Raw genomic sequence first — 21,528 nt, forward strand, 5'->3', positions numbered from 1 at the left:
ACCAGACCACACTATCCCAAGCCACACTGTCTGTCTGAGTATGTCTTAGTGTGTAATGACAGGGGCTGCTGGACCTGCAGCCCAGGCAAGGACCAGGGCTCACCAGCCAACCTGGCAGCTAGGTGAGGAGTGCTGGATGAATTAAGTGTGATGGCTGAAATGTCAACCACAAAATGCAGTGACGCAGGCCTGGATATGGGGTGGGGGTGGGTGGTAGTAGGTGTGGAGAGGGGAGTAGTGTGAACGAAAATGGAAGGGGAAAAAAGGGACTAGATCTGTATGGGTGTGTGTTTGGCCACAGGGCTGCTATTGTGTGTGAATGGGTCAGTGGAGAAAGGGGGCTTTGAGCAACAAAACAAGCTAATGGAAGCCGAGGGCACGTGATGCAGGCAGCGGCAATGGTGCGCGAGCGTGCACACACAAACACACACACACACACACGGCCTTTTTCCACCAGCAATTTTGGTTGCGCTGAATCAAACCAAACTGCTTCAATTTGCTTTTCCATGCCAGTTTTACGGCGGAGCGTTATGCCGAGCTGTGCCCGCGATGGTCTTGCTCCAGAGTAGTGACAACCCACGCGTGACCGACCTCCAAGCTGACAGCAGTGATGTCTGGAGACTGCGGCCAACCCGTAAAATCTCCTGCGTCACCCTCAAACAATTGTGTTCCAATCGATACTCAACTCATGTCTGTGCTACAAACCTGAGAGAAAGATGTTTTGAAGAGTCAGTGTGTTCAGCTCTCAGTATTTTTGTAGCTTCTAACTTCTAACTATCTCTTTAGTTTCTCACGTCCTGTTTGTTTCAGCCATCTGCTGTGTTTTACTGTATAGTTCACAATAAACGCTTTTAAATGATTAAATGACAGGGAATTGTATTGTGAATAATTTATAGGACATAAAACGTGTTTGTAACTGAATTTAACAGAGCCACTTTGTGAGCGGCGATTCTTCAATAGTATTGGGTGATCAGGACAAGCGCATCATTAGTTTAAGACACACCTTCAAGCAGGTGGCCCAGTTGTGGTGAAAATGCAAATCCTTGCCTCATGGAGTCCAACAGTAGAGCTAGTCTGGCAGATGTAATGGAAAAACGCCACCAGAGATCCTTGACTCCCTCTCCTGAGATCTTTGCTTGTTTTCCCAACTTCTTTCCTCTTAGTGTTTTCCCCTCCCCCAGTCCCTTAATCAACCTCCAGCTTGTTTTCCTCCTCACTGTCTACCCCTTTTCAAAAAAGTCTGTCTCTCTGCACATCCGGCTACACAACATTAACTTAGAGATGACACCCCTGAAATGTATAAGACAAAAAGTGAGACAGACAGACAGGCAGAGTGAGAGCGGAAAGAGAGGAGACGGGGAGGAGGGAGAGACAGGAAGGGAAGTTTCCTCTACAGAGGAGGGGGACATGTGGGAGCAAGAGGGAGGACAGATTATGCTGGTGGCGCCTGTGTGTGAGCACTTGTGTGTGTATTGCGCACATGTCTCAGGATATGCAACTCACAGGAAACAAACAGCTGCAATAATCCACCCCCCCACAACACACACGGAAACAACCACACACAAGGCAGACAGCACAAGACATTAAAAGCAAAACACACATTGATATGAAGGCATACACACACACGCGCACACAAAACCCCACGGAACCAGTGCCCAATGCACCACTGTGTTCTCAAATGTCATGTACACACACTTACACACACACACACCGCACACTTCCCTTACACTCCAAACAAACACATTCCCCCACCCACATGAAAAATAAACACTCACATGAAATACACCCACACATGAAAACAAACGCACAGAGTCTTGATCTCTCTCACACTCACAGCACTGCTACCACATCAAAGCATCTGCTCCACGGAGACTCACCTGTATGTGAGGCACTTTCTGTGGGGTAAGAGGGGGTGAGGAGACTAGATGGGAGGCCGGCGGCGGAGGCGCCCATGGGTGGGAGGCCTGGTTTGGGGTAGGAGTGAGGTGTTGGGAGGGCAGGTGTGTATGCTGCGTCTGAGCATTCTGGGCCGGTGGTGCTAGGCCCTGGTTTGGGGCTGGAACACCATGTTGAGTTGCAGTTGGACCCTGGAAAACCATGGGAGTGGGCTGCTGGGGCTGCCCGCTTCGAGAGGCCTGCTGCTGGGCCTGGAGATGACGCTGTTCTCCCACCTGGCTGACTGGAGCTTCATGAGGCCCTGGGAGCAGAGACCAGCAGCATCATTACTGACTGTACGGATGTATGTTTTACCTCCTGTCCATCACAAAGACACTGAAATGAAGCCAATGCTATGCTTTTCTTGTTCTGTGTTGGTTTCAATCACCAAAACCATCAAAAACATTGCAGACTACAGTAATAGAGACTCATGTGCTACTTGGCTGCTGTAAGTCAGTTTATTGTAGAAGTACAAAGATTATAATGCTCTTTACAAGCATTGAAAAGTATTATTCAATCAGAAACAAATAGTAACGTCAGCTTGAAGCAGCTATGAAGTCATAGTGAGCCAATTTAGATATAATGACAGATATAAGTAAATAAAAGAATATTACAACTATCAAGTTGAATGTAGAGTTTTCTGAATCACTTAAATAATTTGCATATTTCAGTTGTGCACTAGCAACTGGGTGATTGCTGGTACTATATCTACGAGCCTATCATCTCTGCCACTGGGAAAGATCAACTTAAAACAGTTTTTAAAAAATGATTTTGTATATTTTTGTGATGTAGCACTGTTTCAAAAATGTTACTTGTAACTCTAAGATTCCACTGGATGCATGTGCGTTGCTGGCGTTTTGAGTCCGGCACGGTGCAGCACTGCCAGACAGCTGGAGTTTTGAGACCGAGGAGTTCCCGCAATAATTACATAATCAAGCGCGACCGCAGTTATACCTACGTGTTATAAACACAACAACACAAAGTGTTCCCAACCGAAGGATTAGAAGAAGCGCTTGTATTTGTCTCTTTTTTGAGGTTTTTGTGCTGGCGTCAACACGGACGTTTTATTTAGAAAATTAACGGGGGTGTTATGTTGTTGTTTCTGTGTGTGACTTCCTGCTCTGTGCTGAATTCGGCTGAATTGTTGCGCCGTGCTCCGGCATCCGGCAGAAATGGAAGCCCTGGGTATCTGCTGGGACGGAGTAGATACGTAACGCAGCGGAGCCAGTGAAAGTAAACACATAGACTAGATTGAAACCTATCAGATTTGCTGCCGTGGCAGAGCCATGACGGACCGGACACATATCTGGTGGAATCTAGCCATAAGATTCTGTATCAGTCCTGGAACTCAAACAACTTTGTGACACCCCAAAAAATACACATTTCAATAATTAAAATAAAATCAGAAGTGTACAAAGACTCGTTGGCTACTGGCTTGAACCAATTATGTAGTTGTCTAGGAAAATCTGTGGTTGGGGAAAGCCCTACTAGGGAATGTGTGTATTTCGTAAGGAAGAGGCATACAAGACAACTTTTTCGTCCCCAGATGTACTCTTACTTTGTACCCATTTCAACTGCTATGAAAATGTTGCAGAAACAGTGTTCAGACAAATTTACACTGGAAGCGACATGCTGGTGTTAGTTCACAACCATCTAACTCTAAGAAGAAGCTCGGTTCAGTATTTACACACTACATGTAGGGTATGAGCACAGCAAAGATTAAGAGAGCTATTCTTTGTTACAATATCTCAGTATTTGCTCACCCAATTTATAATTTGATTGTTATTTTAAAATGGTTATGGTGGGAGTACACAAAATACTTGAATGGGTACCAATAAAGCCAACGTCAAAGCAAAATGGGACAACACCATCAGTTCTGTGCTTACCTTGCTGCGGCTGGAGCTGAGGCCTGTTTGGACCCAATTGTGGACCACGCTGCAGCCCCATGCCAGGATACATCTGTCCTGCATTGGGGGGCAGGTTGTGGGGCTGCTGGTGTTGGGTAGACAGAGGAGCTTGGGGAGTTCTCTGTGGATGGGCCAAAGCATTGGGTGGAGACTGCATGGATGTGTATCCTGCAACCTCTGGGGGTCCAGCTAGTCCTGCGCTAGGAGGTCTGCCCTGTTGGGGAGGAGGAGTTTGGGTTCCCATAACCCGCATGGGGGACATGGATGAGGGGGAGGGGTAAGATCCCTGAGCTGGGGGGGCAAGGTGTGACGGGGGCTGGTTTTGAGGCTGGTTTAGGGGGTGCATAGGCTGGCCCTGCTGCCCTGCCTGCTGCTGCAGAGGGGCAGAATGGGTCTGATGCGACTGGGGTTGGTGTGGTGGTCCAGGGGGATATCGCTGCCCCTGTTGCCCAGCTCCCTGGCCTGATCCCTGGTTAAACCTCTGGCCAAGTTGCCCTGGTCCCATGGCCTGGCTGGTGTTAGCATTGACAGTCGCGTTAGCACCCTGGCCCATCCCAGGTCCCATGGCTGCATACTGGCCCTGATAGCCTGGGTATTGGCCGCCACCAAATCCCCCCATGCCCTGTTGGTGCTGGTGGGGGTGTGGAGGCTGTTGGGAAGGGGAGGGTGGGTATCTGGGTGTGTGGCCCATGTTGGGATAACCCTGGGGTTGCTGCTGTGGCTGTGGCTGTCTCATCTGGGCCCCCCCAATTCCAACATGCCCCAGGTAGTGAGATGCATCCTGAGCAGGGGGGGGTGCCATGCTCTGTGGAGGGTAGTGTTGGTTCATGCGAGCTGCATTGGATGTAGGTGGGCCTTGCATCCCACCATAGTTGCCTTGAGACATCTGGTAGCCCCCCATCTGGTTGGGGCCGCCTCCTGGTTGTGCTGGAGGCTGCTGATAAGCTGATCTGTTCTGCTGCTGCTGCTGGCCCCAAACGCCACCCCCACCCCCACTGCCTGCTCCTGCAGCATCACCTGGGTACCCATGGTGGGGGTTGCTAGAGTTAGCTGGGTTACTATGGTAGTGGGAAGCCATGCCATTCATGGCTGTGTTCACATTTGGCGACGCCTGGCTGGGACCATTCTGAGCCATCATGCGTCCTCCGGGGGCACCAGGTTGATCGTAGCCAGTGAAGGGGCCGTGATCGTACATTTGCCCCAATTTAGGCTGCCCTGGGCCAGGCCCAGTGCCATGGATCATCCCCTGGTGGAAACCCCGGTTTCCCTGGTGCTCGTGGTTCAGAGAGGGATTAGTCTGCTGGGCCAGAGGGTTGGACTGGGCAGGAGTAGGCTGCTGAGGAAAGCAGTCTCCTAAACCATCTAATCCATCTGAGAACAGCCCTGCATCGTCCCCAAATAAACTCAACATCCCAGGGTCCGCCATGGCTGGGTGGGAGGCCCACAGATGGAGGGGACTGGATGAAGGAAGGTATATTGTGCAGTGAGGAGCTAATCAGCTAGCTGCTAATTTTAAGCCTGCTACTCCATGGTCCTCATTAAGGTTCCTGGAGAGAAAGAGAGCGAGGGAGGAGGGAATAAAGAAAAGCGCAGGAAAGAGGGAGGGGGACAAGAAAGACAACCATTGTTATAGTGCAGGTAGACAGTGCAGGTAGACATAAAACCAAAAGGCTGCAGTACGCTTCAAATGAGGAGCTTTTCTAAAAGCTGCACTGTGTCGAATGAAGTTAGAATGCGCTGTGAAGACTGTTCCTCAATTACAACACATTTACCTTTCTGCAACTGTCCAAGTCTGCTTATTCCCTTCACAACTTCTGGAAACAAGTTCAAACAAAGCGTTTACTGTTAATTTGACAGAATTTTGTCTTAGGCATCCTTGCTTGAATAAGGGGTTGATAACATAATTGCGATGAATCTGTTAGAGTAATTTTACAGCTCAAACACAGCAATATGCCAAGTTTACCCACTGGCAAAAAATTGCTTTACTGTTACTGGCATGCATAGTAAAACCCTCTTAGTTGACTACATGAATGTCAGCAGTCTTGCCCAGTACTCGATTTTTGGGGCCATTGCCCATAGCGATATTGGGAAACAAACAATACCGATATTGATATATCAGTTGATATATACACATTTTTGGCAATGATCACACAGATGCATTTTTTCATAAGTTTTCATATCTGCACATATCGGGCACCTTAGATGTCGATACCAATTAGGGATGCAATAATATTCAATATTTTATCGAACCGTTCAATACGCCCTGTTAGGTTCAATACACAAAGGCAAACAATACAATACTACAATAATGTTTGCTGTTTAACTTGATTGGATACTGCATATGTTTTTTATGGAAGGGAATTAAGATAAGTGTTAAATTTTTACAATAAGGTTTGTGGTTTGACTATATCTGCTTTTAATTATTTTTACATGCAATATTGCCTTTGCTAGTGTGAGTAGTTTTATATTAAGATATCGAAACAGTACCGTTACCGTGGCCCAAAAACTGATGCATACAGAACTGTGGGAAAACTCTACCGTTGCGTCCCTAATAACAATACATCTGTGACGGGCCAATATTGGCTGATAATATTGGTCAGGCAATATATTAGTCAGGCTCTACTCAGCAGTACTGGTGGTGATTTGTCAAAGATCAAACCTGTTACTCTGTCAGATGTGATTAAGCAGCAGTTTGTCATTGTTATCTTATATGGTCAACCATGTAGCTATAGTACACCACTTCAAAATGGCTTTGTTATTTTGAAAACTGATTTAGTTTTGAGTCTTTATATTATGGAATATCTTACAATATGTCTCCTAATAATCCAAAGCTGGAACTAGTAGTTAAAGGTTGAGTGTGACCCAAACAGCTGGTTTAAAACCCCTGGGAAGCATCTCAACACCAAGCAACTAATTTATCTCAGTTCAGAACCACATTTCATGTAGATAAGAAGAGTCCATACATTTGATGTTATGCTACACAAGAAAAAGTTTGAACAATGTAAACCCCCAATACAGGCCTTCAAAAGGAAATTATTAGAATTTAAATTCCAATACTGGCCGTAAAGTATATAGTTTCCTCAAAGTAACCAGCCCTCTTTTTAACAGTGTTTCTGCAGGTTTGAACAAGTCAAATTTAAGACTTTTTAAAACCTTTTTGAACTACATTTAAGACCTACCCGAGGTACGAAACAGTAAGGAAAAATAAAGTCCCAGAATTACTTTCAAAAATAACTACATTTATCGCCATTCACAGAGCAACTCAAACAATCAGGAATGGAGTGAGTGTGTGCCAAGGTTATTATAGTTTTTAATTTTCATTAGTTTTTATTTTAATTTGGTTTTTCAGTTTGCTTTTTATTTCAGTTGAGTTTTAATTAATTTAAGAAGTGATTAATAGTTGTAACACACACAAACACACGCTTTCAACGTCGGAGTTGAAACGAAGATGATTAGAATGTTGCTCGACTGCGAGACGGCAGAGGCGGCGCAGGAGTTCGGGTCGAGCAGAACTGGACGAACTTGGACCGGGAACTGGTGACAAAGGCGTACAAAAGTGTGTGATAGCGTGACTTCGCTGGAGACTTTTGGAAGCTAACTTGTGTTTATCCGATATTGTGTGTGACACCAGCGCTTTTACACCAAATGTGCCCAATTTGAGGGTCCTCTTGCAGAGCGAACACTGCGCTTCAGATTCATTATTATGCAGCTTTTAACCAACGGAATTCTGGTTGTTCAAGCCAACACACTAAATTTACACTTTCCCATAGTTGTAGCGGATTCCGCCGTCGAAGTCGTTCTAGAACTGGCAAGTGTACGGCAATAAATTCTGACCGGGCTGTTGGCAAAATGCCACTTACGTTCCTGGATATTTCAAAAAGAAGTACAACACACGGAGCTAACTGTGAATCTCACCAACACGTTTCCCAAAAACGAAAAACAAAAAAGGCAATGACGGAAGCGGTAAATGACCGTTCATATTTAAGACCTAACTAAATGTAATTTAAGACCTATATGCAAAATATGGACGTATTTAAGACTTTTTAAGGCCTTAATTTTAGATCCATGAATTTAAGACTTTTTAAGGATGCGCGGACACCCTGTTTAATTGGTATAAACTCATTTGAGAATATGTATAAGCAGCATTATTACCTGCTGAGCAGAGGTGCAATTGATTAACTTGCAGGTTTAGCAGGTTAATCAGTTGTAACCACCCCAGAAAAAAAAAACAACATGCACTCATTGAAAAATAAAATCCTTCACATTCACACACCCGGAAACACACACACTTCACATTAGCAAAGCCCCAAAACCCTCCCCCGACTCCATTTTACTACCAAACAAAAGAACTTCTTTATTTTCCAACACACACTCAGAGTCATTGATAGTGTGTGTCAGTGAGTATTAGAACAAAAGGGCCCAGCAGATGCAACTCTGTTTGAACAGCAACAGCTGCCATCCAGCCAACAGGCCAGAGAGCTTTTCTGTACACCATGCAGTAGTTAGCTACGTGGTCCACAAGCAATTCAACTGGCTAACTAACCAGTCACTCCTGGCAGATGTGTGAAGACAAGGGTGTTGGCGACCTGCTAGTTTCTAGCCTCTGTGTGTGTCTTTTGATCTCCAAGGATATAAAAAGGAAAATAAAATTGCATAACAGTGTACTTTATTATCAACAAATGTGCCATATTTTTGTGTAGAAATCCGAAAACCCGAGGAGGTGTGTAAAAATAATTAACAACGGTGGATCTGGGTGGTCAAGGCAACAGTCCACTCTGCATGAGTGAGAGGATGAAGGTAGGTGGATCTAAGCATGCATGAATGAGTGTGTGCAGGCCATGTTGGAGGCCAGGACAGGGAGGAAATGGGGGAGGTTTGCTAGTTACTTCGATGCACTGCAAAAAACACCCAAGCCAACTTCCATCGCTACAGAGTTCCCCTCCCCCTTCACCTTATTTCTTTCCTCCCCCACAATCCACTCCTCCCTCCCACTAATTTCCCTCATCCACTTAATGGCTCATACACAGCTTGACAAGTATCAGGAATAAAACCTGTCATATTTGCTCGAATTAGTTACTCTCCCCTTCTAATAAATATTTATACAGTTAAAATGAATAAATTGTGCCCCCAAATTACCAATTCCTTTCAAAAAAAGGTTAAAAATGTTAAATTATTGTAGCACCAGGAACTGAAGCCACAGGTTGTTCAGCGGGCATTTCATTAAACCATCTTTGGCTTCCCAGGGATTAAAGCAAAAAACAAATCATCTGACTGAAAAATGTTTTTTAAGCAATCGCTTCCCACTCATAACACTGCAGTTATCCAGCAAAACGGACACAACCTGATTCCAGTTTAGATTGTAGGAGTGAAGGATTTCGGTCATTGTATTTGTGATGGTTGAGGCATCTGCAATGTTCACTTTCCTTGAGCCAAGATGCTTTCCCCATATCCTCATCAAAGTAGCGAACAAGTACATTCAAAATCCTGTACATATTTACATCAGTTGCCTCATCTGCATTTAAAGAGAACATCTTTGTTTGCAGTTTCACAGACAACTCCGTTTTACAATGAGCTGCAATCTCCCGATCAAATCAGTTTGACAAGTGGTTGTGATATGGTCAGGGACAGGTCATGCTCCGTTATGAAAGTGCATATGCGTAATTTCTGCACGCAGACACGGTCAGCCATAGATGCACCTACCTCTGTTGTGGTGGTGGTGGTTGCACCAGGCATTGAGGATGTGTGCTGAAAAGCTCTTACATTAGCATTATGGCTAGCTTCAAACTGATGGCGTGAAAGGACTTTTTTGCCATTGCTCCCATACAGTATTTTCTTATGGCAAACCACACAAAAGTAAACGCCTGGCATTTTCATTTTTTAGCACAAGGACTAAGTGGCTTGCCATTATCACCTATATCGCATAGCCAAGCCCACCTCCTCCTTATTTTTTACTGTTTTATCAATTTCAGACACATCAGTTCCTTCCTTTAGTAGAATCGCGTCCATGCTGGCAAAACCGAACGCAACATACGCGCTCCTCTGATAGGCTACTAACATGTTCGGATTTTACAAAATAAAGGGCCAGACTAATTTTCAAGTTGTAACGTGTTACCCCTTCACTAGCATGTAGGAGCTTACAATCCATCAAATGCAATCCTCAAGGAGATGAGAGGCGAGGAGGCTTCTGGATGAGCTTAGAGCATGGAAACACAGGTGTCTCTTCGCCTCCCTCGCTCATCTCTCTGTCTCGCATATCTCTTAAAACCCTGTTGGAAGGAGCGAAGATGCAATGAAGAGATATCGACATCAAAAGCAGCTGGAGTGTACAGCCCGCTAAAGCCCATCCCAGCATGCATTGGGCAAGTGGTGGGGTATGTCATGGAGAGCTAGCTAGTCTATCACAGAAACATAAGTATCTCACAGTCATTAACTGTTTAATTAAAACAGCAATCGGTAGATTGTGTATGGCAGCAGTGTAAGTGCTTGTGTTCACATAAACCACTTCCTGTCACAATGCAGATGTTCTCTCTTCAGATTTACTCAAAAAGGATAAAAATTTATAATAATGTAAAATAAAACCTTATTTGTCCACTAGCTGCTCAGTTTGTCCACCATCTGCTATAGCCAGGACCACTAAAAGCTTTACATTTAAAACCTAACCTGCTCTCTTAACACATATTGATTGCCTTCCATAAAAAACATATGCAGTATCCAATCAAGTTAAACATCACATGACAACATGATTAAAATTGTAGTATTGTACTGTATTGTATTGTTTGCCTTTGTGTGTTGAACCTAACAGGGCGTATTGAACGGTTCGATAAAATATTGAATATTGTTGCATCCCTAGTAAAAACCAAAAGCAAACACTGACAAATTAATTTAAAACCAGACCATGACCTTTTCTAAAACCTAACCAAGTAGCTTTATTGCCTAAACCTAACCAAGTAGCTTATTGCCCAAACATAGCCAAAGTGCAGCTGAAAATTAAAAAACAAAACTCTTGTTCCATGCCGAAGGGAAACTGGTCACCCACAAAAAAAACCAAAAAAAAAACGTTTACTTGTCCACTCGGACAATGCATCATTTCACTTAGTTTCAGCATTATTGAGTAATTTTATACTATAGTACCTAAACGCCTACCTTTCCTAAAAGTTTTCCAGCAGAAAATGTCTCATAAAGCCACCCAAAAAATCTTGCAAGGCAGAATGTCACCTTCCATGAGTTTAAATAAACAAAATATTGGAAAACAATATGCACTCAGAGCCTGGGCTGAGACGTCACAGAGCTCATTGAAGCGTGCACTTCTACGTCCTGCAAAACCACGCCCATTCGAGCGAAATATCAATTTTTGAGGGGGTCCCGTGTGCTAATAGCTAAGGAAATCAAAAATGCCAACATCACTGTATTAAGCAGCACTTTAATCAAATGAAGAACTGGTTCAATCACCAATTAAATCCATAATTGGTTCTGTAAATCTATGAATACACAAACCAAACAACAACATTTGCGCTTATTTCAAATCACATCATTTAACAATTTGATTTACAGAGTGTGGCAGTTCATTTAATCGCTGCACTACAAACTAGATTAGCAGAGGGACCTGCTGCATCAAATTACACACTCCCAATGTATCTACAAGCTCTGCTGCTGGCTAATTTTTAACTCTGGATAAGGTTGGTTCTATATAAATAGAGCAAATGCAGCAATAGAGGCTCTTCATTTGGTCATTTGATCACCCTTTGAAAAGCTTAGCTACATTTATGAGTGCTACTTTAAGTATACCATATACAGGGTTTCCCCCAGTGTATTATAAGCTTGGCGGGCCGCCAGGTCTTACTTGCCCCCCGCCAGGCAAAGCATCAGTTTTTGCGCTCCATCAACACGTGATCAGGTGCCTTTTTCATCACCTGACAACGTCACAACTTCGTCGCACATAACGGGACATGTCACGGACATCATGCTCATCAGACCGCAGCTTCACCAGCTGACCGAGAGGAACGCACCAAGTCGACTCGACCTCGTAGCAGTTAACGTGAGCCGAGCTCTAGAGGCTCAGCCAGCTGCTGCAGCGACTAGTAGCTGTTAGCTGTTAGCACATCGTCCCCTGCAGCGTCAGAGCTCTGGACTTCTGTGAGCCAAGCTGCTTTCACCAGATGTGAAAATGACCCAACGTTTCATTTTTCAGCTCATACAGTTGGCGTTTACACACGTTTGTTTTCTCTGGTCCAAACAGTAGATTACAGAGTATCTTTGGTAGATCCGTGATTGTCACGTTTCCATGACGACTGACCGGAAAAAGATACATGGTCATGTTTACGTGACTCCAGATTGTAAAAATCTCTGAGGAAAAAAATAAGAATCTCTGGAGACACCAGGCAGTTGTTTTTTAGTTTTTAGTGCAGACAGTTGATATTATTTATCAAAATTATATTTTTATTATTTATTTATTTTTGTGGTTGTTTGAACAGCATTTCAAGAGTGCAATCTGTAAGACCTGGTGTTACATAAATGTCTTATAATAACACATGATAATGATAATATTTTCTAATTTCCAGTCAACTTTTAACATTGATCTTAAAGCCTTATGGAATCACTCCTTCTAAATTCTACTACTCCATTAATGAATCTGTTACCTATAGGGCCCTGCCATCAGTCAATGGTCAGGGTCACGCCCCTGACAAAAAAAAAAAAACACACTTGGGCACCGGAGGGCCGCTGGTGGGCCACCCTACCACCGGGCTTAACCAGTTTTCTGGGGGAAACCCTGCATATAGTAAAACAATACATGTGTGTCATGTAGATGAAAGCACAGCAGGTTCAAACTTTATGTTCAGGAGTCAAAAAGCATGTTTTTAAAAGAACCCCAACTGTTCTAACTCGATTTAAACCCCACCCTTACACCTAACTGTAAGAAATTGATAATAAATGCCTGCTGCACATTCCCAGAAAGCCAGGATACATTGACAATGGCATAAAAACATAAAAACAGCAAATGCTCAAATCTGAGAAGCCAGAATCAATGCCTCTTTCAGAGCGCTACCCTAATTCATGAATGATATCTGTAGAACTCATTCAAGCACTCACAGCTCAACACACACTCTACATTTGATGTACTAAAGCTGTTGCCACTAGAGAACTTGTTTGGCTACTACATCACTGTGGTGTAAGAAAAAGCACTGTTGAGTTACATCACTTCCTGTGCATTTCAATCACTACAGGAAGAAAAAAGTTTCTGCATGTGAGCATGAGGCAGGTGAGGGTAATTGTGTGTAATTTCACATCCTTTGCAGCAAGCTACTGTGAACACAACTGATTTCCTGTCAGCGCAGCCAGATGCACACTACATCAGAGCATAAAGTCTAGAATATAGAATAGTTGTAGCTGTAGAAGTGAAAGTTGGATATTTTGTGTGTGTGTCAGGCTCAAGCCTTTTATCAGGTCACAGCTCTAGTTGTGCCCAAGTAAGTAGGCAACAGAATCTGTCCTCCGCATCGTTTTCTGTAGAAGTTCACATCTCACAAGATAGCACTCTGCACACATTTCACGTCTATCCTCATGTACTTCTCTCCCCTATCTAGTGTTGATCATGTCTCCAATTTCTGGGTTAAACCTTCTTCATGGAAGAGACAAGTGTTCTGCTCTCCTCAGCTTTGGTTGTTGGACTTTTTGTAGCACTTCATGTGCAGTTTCAGCCAAGCTCCCCACCCCCCCACCCCCCGCCACACACACACACACACACACACACACACACACACACACACACACACACACACACACACACACACACACACACACACACACACACACACACACACACACACACACACACACACACACACACACACACACACACACACACACACTGCAGAGGGAATTAGGTGAACGGTCAGTGTGCCACTTTAGACGCCAAATCTCATAAAAGGATGAGGCATATAGTCTGAATCTCCATGAGCAGGGTCTCTTTGAGCTGGATCTGTCTACATTGGACCTCTCTGAACTGGGTGTCCCAAACTGTCTGTATCCTCTGCTTCTTAATAATAACCAGTGTATAAACTCAGACCTATGATTAACAATCAGACAAATGTTTACTACTGATAACCAACTCAAAAGTTGGATTAACTTAACAGTGCACTGTATAGTAACTGTCAGTAGACAGTAAACAGTGTGCAGTATGGTTTAATAGCAGTACATAATGTCAGTAGACAGTTAACAGTGTGCAGTATGGTTTAATGCAGTACATAATGTCAGTAGACAATGACAGTTAACAGTGTGCAGTACTACCAGCAGTCAGAATACAGCTAATGACAGCAATACGTTCAAAAGCAGACGAGTCGTAAGTCCTTAACAATAAAACGTGCTATAGATGCTGTGATTACCTTTGACCTGCCGAGTTGCGGCTAAGTTATGGCTGGAAACATTTGTGTGTGTTCTTGCTAGTGCTAGCTTTACTAGCATCCTCGTCGTCTGCACAGGTTTCACCAAGCTGTCTCACCAGGTGAACACCAACATTTGGTGTGCTACCACTGTACTTAAACGCTGCTCTACAGAACTTACAAATGGCGTGCTTTTTGTCCAACTTTCTGTCCAAATCTCTTTCCAAACTTTTGATTTTAGATTTGATGGTCGGCGTTGTCTGACATGTTGCTTTTGTTTCCTTGGCAATGCTACACTAACGTTCCTGTATCACATCTCAGAGTCTCGCACGATGGACCCAGCCAACAGTACAGCAGAAAGGCCTTATTTTGTAATCCACATACAGACATGCATGCTTTCCAATTATTTCAGTCATTAATTAATGCTGTTAACTTTTTAACATACTCCTTACTCCAGTAGGGGTCTAAAGACACAATGTCGTTCAATGTAATTGTGAAGCACACTGATGCAATGTGATTGAGATGTTTTGGCTATATAAATAAAACTGATTTGATTTAGATTGTTTTTCAAATTTCATCATTCAATCATGATGCAATCTGGATTGAGAATTTGATTCTCGATCGAATCAGAAAACCTGGAATCATAATAAGATCGAATAGTGAGGTTCCCAAAGATTCACACACCTAATCATTTATTATATTTATTATCTATTAGCTGCAGCTAAATCACCATTTCATATTTCTGCAGGTGATTGACAACATAAATAGTCAATCGACTGGTAGTGACAGAAAGTGAAACTGATTAATCGTTTAACTCGTTTTAAGCAAAAATGGTTGTTCACTGGTCCCAGCTTCTCAAATGTGAATACGTTCCGGTTTTCTTAGTCTTCAATGATATCAAACCATACATTTATATATTGGTTTTTGACTATTGGTCTTACAATCTAAATAGGTCACTTTTTTCTTTGTCATTTTTTAATGAAATAAGAAAGTTTATTGACGGATTAGTTGCAGCCCTTCACCCAAGTATGACTGCTAATTCATCTGCCTCTTAACCTTCAGCATGGGCTACAATACAAGGTGGTTAACATAGGTATGTATTATTAGCAGCACAGCAGGCCCTAAGGCTCCTATTCTACAGTCCAACACAAATTCAGTTAACTACCTAGTGACATTATGAAAAGATTAAGTAACACAACTGAGAAGTTGTGATCACTTATGTGGTTTCACAAGACCACACTGATGTTTATCAGTGTTTCCAGATATGACAGCCTGTACAGACACAAGTTTTAAACAACATTGGTCAACTTGAAAGAAGATTTAAAATGAACAAAAAATCGCCATCGCCTGTGTGAGAAGGCCTTTCCACCTCTCCATTATTAGTGGTGCACCAATAGCATTTTCCCACGAGTGATTCCAAGCACATCATGAAGTGGATTGCCCTCTGCTGCATAATGATACATAACATACAACATAGTAGTCATTAATGTTGTTGTCATGGCATGAAAACTTACATAGTGTCCGTATCAGAGTACAGAGTATTGGACTGTTTATCTGAAACAGATTAATTGCAGATGGGTGTTTCAAGACATACCACAATAGACTTTTTTTCACAGCAGCCATTTTGACATAAAACAGTACAGTAAACACAGGTATTACCAATGATACTAATTAAGATTCTGTTCCATTCAGGTCAAACAGAGTCATGGTGCTGCTATTGTGCATGTTGGCTCACTAGTAAGTCTCCGCTACACTAAATGGAACGGCACCTTCATTAATTGTCATTAATTAAACCTGTGTCTACCTTCTATTTCATGTCAATATGGCTTCCGTGAAAAAGGTCTATATCAGAGTTGAGGGAATCTGTACACATTTAGATAAAGTATGCCTGAAATGTCATATAATACAAAAAGATAGAGGAATACAAGAAGATGTTTCTTAACAAAAGGAAACTATTAAAGCTGAAACAAAGAACTTTCATTTTTTGTAGAGTCTGGTGGCCTCTTTGGACAAAAGTGAATCCAAGTAAACTTCTTTTTAGTGTTGTACTATGCCACCAGACCACAGAGCAGTTTCTTACCTCAATTTATCCTCAGCACTCCGGCATGAATACATTTTCTCATCTATTACTCATTGAACCCGTATAAGTTGTAATTGGACCCCATGACTGGCATTAAGAATAACTGTTTTAGTTATACATAAATAGCTAATCTTCTAGCTGATTGGGCTGTCACTTTTTATTCGAAATTCGAAAATTTGTTGAATGTGGGGGGAAAATGACTTATTCTTATTTGTTCTTATTGGAATGTAATGACCTGTTCGAAATCAAAATTTACAGTCTATAAGTGCAACAGACCGTTTGAAGTAGTTTGCCTTGTGATCCAGCAGAGGGCGCTCTAAAACTTCCCTATCAGCTTGACCTATTGCACGCCCTATTGACCCTTGACCTATCAATTCAGCTAGTAATATTATGTTTTTTGCTATGAAAATGGAGGACATTAGCGAGCAAAGCCGTCCTGAGCGGTACAAAGCAGCTACAATGACAACAAATCTGCGGACTCACCTGCTAGCTTGCCACCCACGTTAGGCAGCGGAGACCGAGGCACCACAGACGAGCGGAGCTGCCGGAGCAACATCAAGTGTACAACCCCGTCTGACTGCCTACTAGGCACACTCAGCTTCAGCAGCCCATTGGTATCGTTTCGGGATCTCATAAAATAATGTTGTGTGGTGTTGTCGGGGGGGAGGGATTATTCGAATAAATTGCTTGTCACTTCAAATTCGTTCGAACTTGTTCCTGCACTATGAAACTTAGAATGAGCAGGTACGATGATCTACCGCAATGAGTGTGTAAGACTTTACTGCATCACACACACGAGCAAGTGTCCAGGTAGTCACAACAAGAAGCTAGGTCGCATTTCAGTACAGACTTGTGACAGGGGCAAAGAGATGGAGGGGACATTATTGGAAGATGCAGAAGACAGAAAGAGTGTTTTAAAATTCAAGAGTTCATATTATTGTTTAGTGTGTTCTGTCCAAATGTTTGGACAAATTGTATTTTGATGCTTTGGCAACATTGTTATTGAAACTTTCATGCCAATAAAGCCCCTTTGAATTGAATTGAGTGTGATGGAGCAAGTGCCCGGACAAGAGTAAATCTTTAGAGGGGCACCAAGTCGCCAAAAATACCAATTCTTGCATAATGTTACCTTAACCTGCAGATTATTTTCTCAATTAATTGATAAATGCTTTGGTCTATAAAACATCATAAACCTGTGAGAAACTCCCTCCAGAACATGCTAGAGCTCAAGGTGATGTCTTCAAATGTTTCTTAATCTTACTACATAACAGTAAAGAAAAGCAGTGAATTCTCACATTTAAGACTGAAACCATGCTGTTGCTTGAAAAACATTCAATTTTCAAAACAGATACAGATGTAACAAAAGCACTTAACAGTTTCAGGATGAGAGGGACAAGCCCCGTCCTTCTCTTTCCTGTGTTTTGTAACCCCAAGCAAACCATGTTTCTAAATAAAACCTGAGATAATGTATCAGGACTTTGACCTCTGGGTGGTCGACAGTTTTATTACCTCATTTAAACAAAGTCAGAAAAAATATGAAAAGGGTTTGGTTCTGACACTGCTGGAGGCAGGCACATGTGTCTGTGTGTTTAACAAAATAATTTACAGCTCTACATGTTCCACCTCACCTGAAACCATAAGTAATCACTGAGTGGCTTTAACACGTATAGTTTTTGTAGTTTCTGACTTGATAAGTGAGCCAGCTAGGCTGTGGAATTCACACCAACTGTGCAGCTCTGTCAAACCACCATTATCAGGGCCAAGCATTCAGCCGAGCCGAAACCACAGAATATCACTGCCAAGTTAGACCCACTGAATGGCTTTTCTGGCAGCCAGTGGCATTACACAGTCATTCACTGTAGTGCAGTAGAGATGGGTCTTCATTTAACTGAAACCCAAAGAGGAACTCTAATGAAAACACTCATAATTTCCAACCCCATCAACATAAGTCTTATGCTGAAACTTACACAAGGTGTCTGTTCAGAGTACTGGACAGCTGATCACAGTACTGTGTAGCTGGAATATTGATGTGTGACATATCTGACTATATATCTTTATCAGTGAAATTATAGCCTATAATGTGAAGCCAAATTGCTTTATTGACTTAGATGTGCAGAATGTGCGGTACTCCAATACAGTAGGGAGTAATATGCACCTTTTAAAGTTCATCTGTGATCAACCAATAAAAACTGGAGGAAAAGAAAAACAAGCACAGCATGCTGTTGTCACACTCTTGACGTCAGACTGCTGCACCTGGGTGGGGAGACTAATTTGTTGCATCATGCTTGACCAAATGGCTCACAGTGTGTATGCAGTGTGTATGCAGTGTGTTTGCAATGTGTTTGCAGTGTGTTAGTGTGAGGTGAAAGGAGGAAGAGAGATTAGCCAACAGCAGCTCAATGCAGTCCTGTCTGTGCTGTTTAAAGTTTGGCAGCTAAACTGTCTGTAGCCTCCAGGCTTTACTACAGGAAATCTCTGCCATGTCAACAACACCATGTTTCCACAGAGAGACAGACAGAGAGAGACACAGACACAGAGAGAGACATATCTTGCTGCCCAATACATGCCACAACCTGATGGACAGTGAATGACCCACACACACACGCACGCAGGCGCACACACATAGTATATACTGTATATATAATTAATGTAAATCAATCTTGGTGTTGTGTTTGTGTTGTTATTTGTTATGTTTTGTCCGAATGTTTGAACAAGTTGTGTTTTGATGCTTTGGCAACATTGTTGTAAAACTTTCATGCCAATAAAGCCCCTTTGTCTCTCTGTCGCTGTCTCAATTCAATTTTTCAATTCAGAGAGAGAGAGACACACGCGCGCACACACACACACGCGCGCACACGCACACACACACACACACACACACACACACACACACACACACACACACACACACACACACACACACACACACACACACACACACACACACACACACACAGAGAGAGACAGGGAGAGATGGACAGAGAGACAGACAGAGACACACTGTATAAGCTGTATATATAAATTAATGTAATGTGTTGTGTTGATGTTGTTGTTTGTTGTGTTCTGTCCGAGTGTTTGGACAGATGCTTTGGCAACATTGTTGTTAAAACTTTCAAGCCAATAAAGCCTCTTTGAATTGAATTGAGAGACAGGCAGAGACAGAGACAGAGACAGACATAGAGAGACCGACAGACAGACATACAGAGACAGAATGCAGCCAAAGTGACAAACTCCACCAGAAGCTCTGAACAACCTCAACAGGCTCCTGAGGAAGTGAGTGATCTCCCTCTTCCTCTGGTAGCACGTGTGCATCCACCCACCTCCCGTTGCCACCAGGATCTAAACCGCTATAATTTATACCTTTGTTCCCAAATGGAGGACAGCACGCAGGAGCTGGCTAGCTGTGTGGGTAATTACGCTCAAGTGAGGGGATGCAGGGCCGTGTGTGTTTGGGGCTGGATTTGAGGCCCGGAAGGAAGGAAGCGAGGGGCGGGGGGGGGGGAAGAAAGCAAGAGAAAAAAAGAGTGAAGCAGTGAAGCTGGAGAAAATCTGGTTATTTTACGCACGGCTGCTTCGTTAATGGACAGTGTGTGTTAGTGTGTGTGTGTGTGTGTATAGTGCGCATGTTGGGCTATGTGCGTGTGTTTCGGGGAGGAGTTGGTCAGCAGGGAAAGGCTGTGTTTATCCAATCTGTTCCCTGCCTTTACCATGTGGTAGGAAAACCACTGGCCGGCTCCCAGTCTGATCCCAGAGGACACAGAGGCCGACCCAGAGACAGACACAGCAGAGGAAGAGGGAGAGAAGTAGGCCACAGGGGGTGAAGGAACCTGTTCGTGGGGAGAGGGAGAGGGAGAGCGAGAGAGAGACAGAGACAGAGAGACAGAGAGAGTGTGTATATGCATGTGCTCACTCAGCTAAAGAACCTGTTATAGGGTCGAGTCTAAAAGAAATTTTTTTTAAAAATCATTTGCATCTGAAAGTGTGTTTCAAGCTGAGGTGCAGATGCAGATGTGTATGTGTACAACAAGGATAAGAGACTAAATAAATACTTTTACACAATCTGTTATTGTGTGAATTCTCTGCCTTACTGATGGGACTCAAGTTTTCTGCAATTTTTTTAAAACATTTCAAATAAGGCCAGCCCTTCAAAGTCTGAAGAATGAATGCAGTTTAAATTTTTGCACACCACCATGGAAAATCTATTCATACTGACCCATCTTGAAAGTCAAACAGTATTGAGGTTGTTTTGAACCAGGACTATGTTTGATATATTGCTTAGAGCTGCAACAATTAATCATACTGTCATAACTAAACTGATTATTGTCGGGTTTTGGACAAAACAAAACAAGCACTTGAGATAGTCATCTTGGGCTTTGGAAAACAATTCTCACCATTTTCTTACATTTTATAGAGCAAACAAATCGATTAGTCAACATATTATGACAATGAAAATAAAAGTTAGTTGCAGCCCTAGGTAAATTACACTGCTGTGGTTCTTGAAAAGCTGTCACATATCCAACCGACTCAAGGCTCTCCACTGAACTTGATGATGATGATAGAACGAAAGGATTTACTGCCCTTCAAATAGCTGTGAAATGCCATATGAAAACACCCTTGTGACCAGCTGACTGGTCTCCTCTACACATCTACTCGACGTCACCAGATAGTGATGGACAAAAAATGTACAGGCTTAATAGGCAGCAAAGTCCATGAAAATGTTTTAATTCTAAGACGCTCATGACTTAAATGTATAGCTTTAGCTAGAGTGATGCCTCTCACACCTCTCTAGAACTGTGGGGGATCTATTTTTTTGCTGCACTTTGGGTCCAAGAATTCACTGCATGTTTGGCTTCATCACCAGTTCAAAATCCCTACACTATTAAATATTTTGAGTAGGCATTGACCAATATGGCTTTTTCTCATCCGATATCAATTTTTAGAAATCAAGGAGACTGAAATAATTTTCTCAAGTACTGTTCTTAAGTGCAATTTTGAGGTACTTAACTTGAGTATTTCCTTTTTCTTCTGCTTTATACTTCCTTACCACTACATTTATTTGATACATTTAGCTACTAGTTACTTTGCAGATTTAGATTATTCAGTTTATATGCTATTAATCGTGATGTGTTCCCAATCAGATATTGTTGTGGGCAGAATATTGTGAGAGGATGTTGCATCGCAGCCAAAGTAGCACATTTTTTAATCACATTAGTTTATTTTATCTGCAATC

At 42.8% G+C, this 21,528-nt stretch overlaps 1 protein-coding gene across 1 annotated transcript in view; it reads right to left on the bottom strand.

The window, feature by feature from the left end:
• The window catches only part of chd7 (chromodomain helicase DNA binding protein 7), an 87,342-nt gene that overhangs the window by 55,337 nt on the left and 10,477 nt on the right, over nt 1-21,528 (bottom strand). The window contains exons 2-3 of the mRNA XM_084369231.1: nt 3,822-5,389; nt 1,878-2,197 (exon numbers count right to left, since the gene is read on the bottom strand). Of these exons, the coding sequence (XP_084225357.1) occupies nt 1,878-2,197; nt 3,822-5,268 (1,767 nt within the window). The 5' untranslated portion in view covers nt 5,269-5,389. The remainder of the gene's footprint in view (nt 1-1,877; nt 2,198-3,821; nt 5,390-21,528) is intronic.

This window comes from Pagrus pagrus (assembly GCF_965226575.1).
Source record: "Pagrus pagrus genome assembly, chromosome: 12".
Taxonomy (NCBI): domain Eukaryota; kingdom Metazoa; phylum Chordata; class Actinopteri; order Spariformes; family Sparidae; genus Pagrus; species Pagrus pagrus.